We start from the raw sequence: 9,995 nt of genomic DNA, 5'->3' as shown, positions 1-9,995 counted from the left end.
ATTTATATTATTGTTTATATTTATATATAAAAAATCAACATTAGAAAATAGTTTATAAAGAAAAACACCAAAAATTGATTTGAGAGTTCATATTATTATGTTCTTATTCCTTAAAAAATAGTTCAATATTGTAATTGGGTTGGGCCTTGTTGAAAATGGCGACCCAGAGGCTGAGGAACAATGCTGTCCGCCGAGTTTTAAGTTGGGCTTGAGAAGAAAGTTGGGCTTCACACGTGGCAACTGTTGATTGGTGAGTGGGGCGTGGAGGCGGCAGTGGGGCTCCGTCTCTGAAGTCGCAGGAGCAGAGAGAGAAAGAAGAGCAGTGGAGATGCGAAATGGTGTGTAGCTTTGAGGGTTGAAGCGGAGGCAGAAAATGAAGAAGAAGTGGTGTAAAATGAAATGGGCTGGTCTTCTGTTCCTGTGCTGCTTATCAGCGTCTCTGCAATTTTGTATTGTTTCTTCAACTTCATCTCCTCAGCCTCTGCTAACAAATCAGGTATCTTTATTAGTTTAAATTTGTTCTTGCCCTTCTGTTGTTGGTTAAACAAGAACTCAGGAACCCAACCTGCATCTCTACCAATTCTTGAATGGGTAAATTTCATTGATTTGCATGGCTTTGCCAGAGCTCATCTCTTACGAGAATTATTATGTTTATTTAATATGACCCTTTTTTTTTTTTTTTAGGGTCATCAAGAATCTGCAACCTCAAGGTACTATATAGTTAAATGTTGAAACTTGAAACTATGTGGGCATGTATGATTAGGCTAGTCATTTTTATTACATTTCTCAGCGTTCTTTTGAGATGGGCAATTTGCTTATGGGAATTGATTTCGCCTTCATATTTCTCAAGATTATACACCTGCAAATCGTAGCACAAGTTGTTGCATGTCAGTGTTGCATATCATTGTGCTCTTCTTGAAATTTTAGAGCTGTATCTATTACTAACACCAGAATTTGATGTATAGAACTTTGAAGCAAGAGCTGGAAGATCCACCTGAGGTGCATTGTTCTAGAGAAAGGAGTAGGGCAGCATGGAAAATAATTCAGGAGGTATGGAAGAAAATCGTACACAGAATCTTCTATTACTACATCTTTATAGCGGTTTCACTCATATCAATATCATTCTCTCTCTTATTTGGTGCAGTACTTGATGCCCTTTGTAGAGAAAGAGCGGTATCAGATTCCAAGAACATGCAAGCTACACCCTGGCAATGACCTGTACAGAGATCAGGAAGAGCACAAAAGCCTTGTAGAATTAAATGATTGGCAATGTGGATATTGTAAGAAAAGATTTTATGATGAGAAATTTCTTGATAAGCATTTTGACAACAGGCACTACAATTTGCTGAATGTGGTAAGTGCCCTTTCATTTATGTTCTTATTTTCTTTTCCTAGCAGTGATGCTTATTTCAGCAACTGACGAGGGACAAATAGTTGTATTAGGAAGTCATTTTTTTGTTTCACAGTATTAACTACGTTAGCTTGCATTGACTGGGAAACAAGGGAAAGAGCATGGCCATAGGCTACACTGAATGTATCTTAGGTTCATTACTCCATTGGTCCAAAAGATAAAATCGTTGGTCAAAGTCTAAACATATTTCACCTGATGCTTCAACCTGTACAATTGAGCTCATTTCCTAACCTTCTTGTATTAAGCTAATTTTCTACTATTTTTGGTTCATTTGATCTCCACTTGAACTTTGGCAATTATGGCTTTTCCGTTTGTTTAGCCTCAATAGGGCATTTCTAATTGACTCATGGCATACCTCTGCTGAATCAGAGTCATAGCAGGTGCTTGGCAAATGTTTGTGGTGCATTGCATTGTGACCTCGCGATGGATTCTGTACCACACAAAAAGACTAAGTGCAATCCTGCTGCTGCTGCGCGGAACAAACATCTGTGTGAGGTCGCACCTGAATGATGTCTTGTGCATTTAAATTGCAGCATTCTTTTTATTCATAAATTGCCCATGATGTGCAGGGTCTAGCTGATAGTTGTTTTCCAGTCAGTAATGGTCCTTCAGCAAGCCGTCTTCATGGTAATTTTATATATTTCTTTATGATAACTACAAAATTTGTACAAGTTATCTAAGTTTATCGGCGTATGATATAGCTTTCTTAATGATTAATATGGCAGAGTTCTTCTTGCGTCAATTCTGTGATGCCCACACTTGCACTGGAGGTCGAAAACCTTTCTCCCAAGGCCGCAGGAAGGTAAAGTTCACCATCACCTGTCCTTGGGCTGTTTATATGCTTACATAATCCCATTCTAATTTATTATTCCATAAAACCAAAACCTATTCAGATGTCTTTTCGGTTATGAACTTATACTTCTCTTCATTGATTGTCTCCTTTATGTGGCAAATGTGCAGAAGAGGAGTAGCATATCCTACCTTGTTATTTCCATTCTAACTATGCTGCTGCTGCTGCTTTTCTATTCGTACATTTACATGTATAGAAGGTATCTACATTAAACTTCCTCATTTGCCCAATTTTGGCGACTTTTCTGTAGATTTCACAATATTAATTTATGTGACAGTGGGGTGAAAAGGGGAACTCAAGAACTGAAGCGTGTCACACAAAGTGGAAGGAAGAAAAAGCCCATTTAGTTACGAGTTTTTTTTTCATAGAAAAGCAACATAGGCAGAGAAAGAGAGAGTATGCATTCCATCAGTCACAAAAGAAAAAGCTGTGTTGTCCCATTCTTTTTGTAATTTGAATTTTGACCATTATTCCAGTGTAGAGGAAGAACAAATATTATTTGTTTGGAATGTGAATGACAAAAATTTGTGAATTAATGAAGATTTAGTCAAACACCTTGTTGTGAAGCTGCTATGTGCATGTTTTCCTTTCTGCGATTACCTTTTAAATAGCCAAGTTCAGAACTACATCATTACGCCCTTATTATTACTCTTCATTCTGCATAATTTTTTTTCTAGACATTGGTCTTACCGGCTACAATTTATGATAGAAAGCTCATTTAAAAGAACTAAGAAAATTATGTGGAGTCGGAGATTAGATATTGGGAGTGCATATTGATCTTTTTCCTTTGGTTTTTTTATTTTTGGGGTGTGTTGTTGAGTTTATGGTTGTAATTATAAATCTTTTAGTATAAGCCATGATTAATACTTTCCAGATTAAAAGAAAAAAATTCAATCAGCACAAGGATTGATGTATAGCCGGCCAACTGGTTTACATGTACATTACAGTCGCAAGAATAGATAGCTTATGGTGCAAACAAACAACGAATGGCAAAGATGATGAATTTGGCTCCCTAAGCTTTTGGTCTAAGAAATGAAGTCGAAAACTAAAGTGTGCCGCATATTATCCTGCCTTGCTCCTGTTGCAGATGACGGACGGTCAAGTGAAATGGAGCAATGCCTGAATCATTCATTTTCTTCTAGGCGGATCCCGCTTGAGTCCATACTTGTTGAGTGTTTTGATGTAATTTCTCATGAGGCTGAATTTGTTGCTGCCCAGATGATATAAGTAATCCCATGAATAGATGCCGGTGTTATGCAAGTCATCGAAGACAATCCTGAAACATCCACCCCACAGAGTCCACAATCACACATTGACACTTTGGATAAACAAACTTCTTGTAACGGTGATTACAATTCAGAGTTTCATAGTACCTTACCCCATAGTTTCCTACAGGTTCTGCAGACATAATCCCAACGTGACGCCGCCCAGATATCACCTGTGTCGATTGATAGATGAGTGGAAACCAAGTTTCTGAAAATATTTGTGGAAAAGAGAACAGAACGCAGAAGTGTGAAGACACATTCAATTGAAGATGAATGGTCAATAAACCATATTGAGCTGCTAAAAAAACACAGAAAACATCTTGCTTTTGCAAATATAAAGATTTGACGAAGTGATCACAACACTTTTCACATTCTATTTCTTTTCTCAACGTTTATGATAACAAGGGTTTATGATATATTTTCATCTCTTACATAACCTTGGATTGCCTTCTCTACATTCAAAATTATTCCAACAACTATTTCATAAACCAAGTGCAAAATGATATTATATATGCATATATTTATAAAATAACAAAAAGATTGAGAATTTACCTTTTCACCAGCAATTGACCTAACCTTGGCATCAACAGCTGGACTGTGTATTCTTAAGAATTCAGCTGACAAATTGAATACACTACCATTTCCAAACTCCACCTCTACCTGAAATAAACCACAGATTCGAAAAAGAAAACACTGCTTTCAAAACATCAACAATATCAAGCCTGCCCGACTAGAGCTAGAGCTAGAGCTAGATACGTATAGTTCAAACCCAACTAAGAAAATCACAACAGAGCCTGGAGCTCAAAGCTTAAAAAGCTTACACATCTAGGCGCATGGAGAGACAATCTGGTGAGCCTTGGAGCATTCACGGTAGCGTGGAACCTCCGGATCGCTCTCTGTATCGCTGACATGCTCCTCTTCCTTCTGAATTGATCCTGATCTGGTGTGTGCTGTTCGTCCAGTTTGCTTCCTCTCACTCCCAAGCTCTATCTCTGTCTGGGCCTAACAGCGTTATGGGCTGCTTGGGCCATGATACATGGGTAATAGATTTTTTAAAATTGGTCTTTCCCTTTTTTCTTTTGGTCAGAAAACTAAAAATAGACCAAGTTTTTTAAAATCTATTACCAATGTATCATAAAGCTAACAAAGACCTACTAAGTATAGTGGTTTGGAGCAAATGTTTCTAAAAAAAAAGGTTCTGGATTCGAGTTATAGTATCCGTGTAGTGTGTAAGTTTAGTATCCTATCTATCGCCCCTCTTAATAGAGGGTCTTCAAAAAATAAAATTTGTTAGATCAACTGACCATGCCAATGAACTTACTCCTTGGCATCCAAGTTCAAGTCCCTTTCTCTGTTAATTAATCATAAAGGGGTTTATGAAAAAAGAATCATACAAGTGCCAAACATTTAGTTACAAACTTAGCTTTCCACTTACTATTCCTTTTTAATCTAGTGGAGTTAAGGGAATTTTTTTTTTCTTTAGATAGAGAGGGGGGGAGAGAGAATTAGCTATTTAAGAAACAAAAAGACACCACCTAGCCAGATGGGAAAACACACCTAAGCCAGAAACAAGGATAAATAACTTGATCAGCCGCTACCAACATACATATATTATAGAGAGAATTGATGACGATGATATATAAATATATAGAAGCATGACGCACACCATATACCTGGACCATCATCTTCTAATCGAGACCCTAACAACCAACTTTATGCTAATTTATATGGTCAACCAAGAAACTCAACTAGCATTTTCCCCAACTTACTAGCACTAAACTACTTGTGAGTATACACTTATTCGCCAATAGTGCTAGAGTCACAAATTCGTATCCTTTCGCTGATGCGACATAATTTCGTTTATTTATATCCGGGTTTATTTTAAACTACATTTATTTTATTTATAATCAATAAACAACTGTTATATTATGTGTCGCCTTGATATAACTTGAACAAACTTGAGTGATGAGCGCCGGATAGCAAGGTGGTGAGAAAATATTCTTTTGTTGGAAGGTACAGACTTACAGTGATCGTGGGATTCCATGTTGGATCCGTTGTGCAATTTGTTTTGGCATGATGCGTGCACGTAATTAAGCAAAAGTACCATAAGGCCTGCCTATCTAGCTTAGCTTGAGAGCTACTCCACTTAATTTTCAGTGCTTAGCACGACCTTAACCAATTACCTTGCTCCACATTCATATATATTTATTTAATCCTTCGTGCAATTAGTCCAATCCAAATTAACCCATCAAGATGAAAAAGGGACTCAATCTCAGTAGATATTCATAATAACCAAACACTTTTTAAGGTTTGTTTTGCAAAAACACAAACGATGTAAAACTTTGGAAACACTCATGGATCAAATTTTGTGAGGCCCTCTGGTCTGGTCCGATGTTATAGCTGATGAGTCTCCTTGATAGTTGAGTGAGAGAATTGGAGAAATTACAAATGATAAACACGCATGATTAAATTAACATCAGATGACACTTTGAAAGATTGAACACAAGACAAGACAAGAATTTGTGAAAGAAGAGGAAGGCCTGCAACTTAATTTCATATTTGAATGCAACAGTAGTAGTCAATCAAAATCAAAATCATCATCTCGTCTGATTTAACTCAAAGGCACTTAATAATTTTCAATGAATGGAACTTTTCAAAAGAAGAAAAGGTCTTGTTCCAGATTATTGAAGCCATCCCATGAGAGCATTGAATCCACACTGTCCATCCATTTCTGTAGAGAGTGTTCTTGAATTGATTCGCCCATCGAAATCGAAGGGTTGTTAGACTCTTCCACAGAGAATGAAGAAGTGCTATATGAATTTGAAGTGCTGGTGTTGTTGGTATTGGTTCCTTGGTTCAACAGGAATGTTCCCAAATCCAAGCTTCCACAAAACATTTCGTAATTTTTCAAAAGATCGTTCGTCTCATCGAAACCTGCTAGCTCTGGTACATTTTGCAATTTGTCATTGAATTCTGGAAACCCTCTATTGCCATTACCATCCTGCTGTAGCTTAGCCTCCAAGCCACTGTCTTGTGCCTCTTCTTGTCCTTGTGATATTGATGAACTTGAATCTTCTCGAGTAATTGTCTGTTTATTTTCTTCAATGTTTTCTTTCTGCTCAATGGGCTTGTGGGTCAAAGGGTCTACACCAAGGTGCTTTAACCTCTTCTTGATTCTGGTATTCCAGTGGTTCTTGATTTCATTATCTGTGCGACCAGGAAAATGGGAAGCAATCTTAGACCACCTGCACAACCAATTTAAGAACCAGCTCTACCAGTTAGCTTGACATGCCATTTGTTTATCTATCTTGGTTGGTTAGTTTAAAAAACAAGACAAATTGTACCTGTTGCCAATACATGAATGGAGTTGAATGATTTGATTCTCTTCTGTTTCTGTAAAAGAACCTCTTTTGAGGTCTGGCCTTAAATAATTGATCCATCTTAATCTGCAGCTTTTCCCACATCTAAGCAATCCTGCATAACCATACAAACAGAGGTTGGACTTTGAGAGACAAATAGAGAAAGAGATGTAAGGGGAAGAAGCGTGATCAAGATCAAAATGTCGAAACGGCACCTGCAAGCTTAGGAACCATTCGCCAGCAATGGATACCATTGTTGAGAATAAAGTTCATGAGTTTGTGATCTTCCTCAATTGTCCATGGACCTCGTTTCAATCCGACCTTGTCACAACAAGGTTGTCTTCCCATTTTTGGCAAACTCCGCCTCAGCAACAACAACTTAAAAAGGTGAGAAAGCTACCTTAGCCCTTAATTCCTAAGTGGACAATAAAGTTGGAGGGCTAGCTTAAAAAGGAACTTATAATCCAAGCAAAGATGCTGCCAGTTCATTCAGGCATTATAAAATGAGAATGTTGTTTGAGAGGGGAGATTAATGATTGAATGGAAAAGCAGTCAGTGTATGGATATAAAAGCATGGAAGGTTGCCATTATAATAAAAATGGCACCACCCTCAATTGAGCCAATGGAGAACAAGTCCTCTTTCTCTTTGTGAGAGAAATTTTTACAGAGGAAAAGGAAAACCAGACGTGGGTCGCCTTCATTGAAATATGTTTGTTTTTTGGCAAGCTTAGCCTCTCTCATTGGCTTTTAATCTATGTAAGCCAAAAGAATAATGAATTTGAAAGGTTCCTTGTTCCCTGAGTCTGCCCACTTTTGTCGTTAAAAACAACTCCTTTTGAGTCTTTTAGAGAGAGAGAGAGAGAGATGCTTTCACAATTATATGAAAGTTCCCTCAAATTCCAAACATGGATTCACTTGAGAGTTAACTTCTCAGTCACTTGATTAACATCAAAGTTTCAACCTTTTACATGTTTTTATCAATGCGGCTAAAAGGAGAGTAAATTCAGCTGCATTACTGAATTACCCAAATTGTCAAATTGCCCTGTCTATATAAAAAAACCAGAAATTGGACCCATGCAAGAATTAGCATTGTTTAGCAAGCAAAATCATGCATGGATGGTTGCAGCTATGTGAGTTTAAATCCACAGTGCTTTGCATGCTGTGAGGAATGATACCTCTTTTCTTTTCTCTTTACCTTTTTTTCTGGAGAAGCATTGATACTAGCAAATTATAAGTATAAAAAAGGAAGAAAAAAAAGATAGAACAAATTGAGAAAAAGTAGGAAAAACACAATGGGGTAAGCAGCAATCTACATGATGTCTGATAAGGGATACAGCGGGGTCACTTGTGTTATATGATTTGAGTACAGAGAGGGTAACAGAGCCTACCAATATGATGTCCTCTGTGGTGCTTATACACAATTTCTCTCTCTCTCTCTCTCTCTCTCTCTCTCTCTCTCTCTCTCTCAAGGCAGGCATTTGACTTAGAAGATGATGTCTCTGTACATGCAAAAGTATGAACTTGCAACAATATAATGCTGCGATTGAATTGATTAAAAGTGGAATAATTCAACTTCCAGTTGACATCCATACAATCCCTCAGCATATAAAATAATTAAGTAGGGTGTTTAATTGGGTTCATGCACAAGAATATTCCTCATGATCTTTTTGGGATGCAGAGTCATCAGAAACACAAACATCTGGGGCCAACGTCGGCGTTGTGGAAAACATTATCTTCAGTCCTTGATGTTCCAAAGATGACCCTTCTTGATTGTCAAAGATTATATTGCTTCAAAATTGCCAAATAATACCAGGGCTGGCTGCTTACCCCCCCAAAAAAAAAAAAAAAAGAAAAGACCCCAGATTCGCATACTTTATTTGAAATTGAATGCTGGTACACAACATGTTTATCATGTTTGGAAGGCCCTAGGCGTAGAGAGGTAGATGCAAATTTGAACCTCCCCAATTGTCACCTCCCTAAACCCTAAACATGATTTGAATTGTATGCTTCATCTCACCACAACCATGTGCTCATATTGTGGTTATTACTTCCCCCTTTTTCTGAAAAGAGATACTTCTCAAAAACACGAACAGAAAAATTCTACACACATGTCAAATTATTATTAGCACAAATGTAAGAATTTTTACCACATGCTACAGCAGAAGGGGGCAAACATTTTCCTCATGTTATATATGTGTGACTTCCTCCCTCCACAGATCTTTTTTATTATTTTTTTTTTGTGTAAGAAATTTAAATAGAGAGGTTGGATGGACCAATCACAATCCATGACATCATTGTTGGTAAAACAAGTCAAGAACAAAGATCTAGTAGCTGGTGACAAAACTGACGTCCGGTTGGAAAGCATCATATAGTAACAACCAGCCACACTACATACCTCTCTGCCTCAGCAAGAAAGTTGTGCATAATCTTAGAAGAAATGTAGCGTTAAGCTGTCACTAACACATACCAAGTAGGCTGATCAACAACAAAAAGAAAAAACAGTTTTAAACTTCGATGCTTTTGAGTTTTGATTCAGACAGAAAGATGAAAACAAGTTTTATGTTTTAATTAGCAAGTAAACTAGAGATTTAATTAACCAATGGTCCAATTGGGGTGATGGGATTAATGTTGGGTGGGAAGACTAAAAAGGTATCTTTGAATCCCGAGATGGGAAGATAAGAATGGCGAATAATTGTCGTGTATACAATACAAATACAACCAAGCTCTAAGATGATACTTGTTTTGTTTGTACAGAAAATGCACCTGCAAGCAGACAAAATAATCACCTAAGACAACTACGTATGTATAATCATGAGTTTGGTCTCTCGAGGCTTTAGCATCTTTAGGTACAACTAACGTCGCTCTCACCATTTTTATTCACAGTCACCACCACTCGTGCAACATCTTTAGTCTTTACAATGGCTGTCAGATAACAAAGACTATTTGAGCTTGTCCGTCACACCATTACTGAATATTACTAATTTATATGTTGTAATACGGGTGGACGACCAATGCATATTTTAGGATGTAGTAATACTAAATAAAACACATGTTGTGATATGAGTAGATTTGTTACGTCACCTATCTCGGTTGCACTGTACGCCTCAAAT

The 9,995-nt window shown here is 37.4% G+C and overlaps 3 protein-coding genes across 4 annotated transcripts; 1 reads left to right on the top strand and 2 right to left on the bottom strand.

Moving 5' to 3' along the window:
- The first annotated feature begins 293 nt into the window (after positions 1 to 293).
- LOC103329729 (zinc finger (C2H2 type) family protein) lies at positions 294 to 2,827 on the top strand. Of its 2 annotated transcripts, none has more exons than XM_008232227.3 (9): positions 294 to 496; positions 685 to 710; positions 966 to 1,050; positions 1,145 to 1,354; positions 1,781 to 1,906; positions 1,981 to 2,038; positions 2,137 to 2,213; positions 2,372 to 2,460; positions 2,539 to 2,827. In XM_008232227.3, the coding sequence occupies exons 1-9, from the start codon at positions 374 to 376 to the stop codon at positions 2,606 to 2,608; spliced, it is 864 nt and encodes a 287-aa protein (XP_008230449.2). In that variant the 5' UTR covers positions 294 to 373; the 3' UTR covers positions 2,609 to 2,827. The 2 variants fall into 2 exon arrangements, with proteins under 2 accessions (XP_008230449.2, XP_088905651.1); XM_089049525.1 differs by having other exon boundaries at positions 296 to 591.
- A 309-nt stretch (positions 2,828 to 3,136) lies between these two features.
- Positions 3,137 to 4,531, bottom strand: LOC103330144 (Myb domain protein). Its single transcript, XM_016793841.2, has 4 exons — positions 4,348 to 4,531; positions 4,079 to 4,186; positions 3,635 to 3,699; positions 3,137 to 3,537 (listed from the first exon to the last, which is right to left on the bottom strand). The coding sequence occupies exons 1-4, from the start codon at positions 4,435 to 4,437 to the stop codon at positions 3,390 to 3,392; spliced, it is 411 nt and encodes a 136-aa protein (XP_016649327.2). The 5' UTR covers positions 4,438 to 4,531; the 3' UTR covers positions 3,137 to 3,389.
- A 1,514-nt stretch (positions 4,532 to 6,045) lies between these two features.
- LOC107881009 (myb-related protein 315-like) lies at positions 6,046 to 7,281 on the bottom strand. The gene is made up of 3 exons (XM_016793840.2): positions 7,101 to 7,281; positions 6,871 to 7,000; positions 6,046 to 6,771 (listed from the first exon to the last, which is right to left on the bottom strand). The coding sequence occupies exons 1-3, from the start codon at positions 7,231 to 7,233 to the stop codon at positions 6,180 to 6,182; spliced, it is 855 nt and encodes a 284-aa protein (XP_016649326.2). The 5' UTR covers positions 7,234 to 7,281; the 3' UTR covers positions 6,046 to 6,179.
- Between the last annotated feature and the right edge of the window lie 2,714 nt (positions 7,282 to 9,995).

The sequence above is a fragment of the Prunus mume genome, linkage group LG4, assembly GCF_029339155.1.
Source record: "Prunus mume cultivar Tortuosa linkage group LG4, ASM2933915v1, whole genome shotgun sequence".
Taxonomy (NCBI): domain Eukaryota; kingdom Viridiplantae; phylum Streptophyta; class Magnoliopsida; order Rosales; family Rosaceae; genus Prunus; species Prunus mume.
This window is presented reverse-complemented; position numbering and strand designations above follow the sequence as displayed.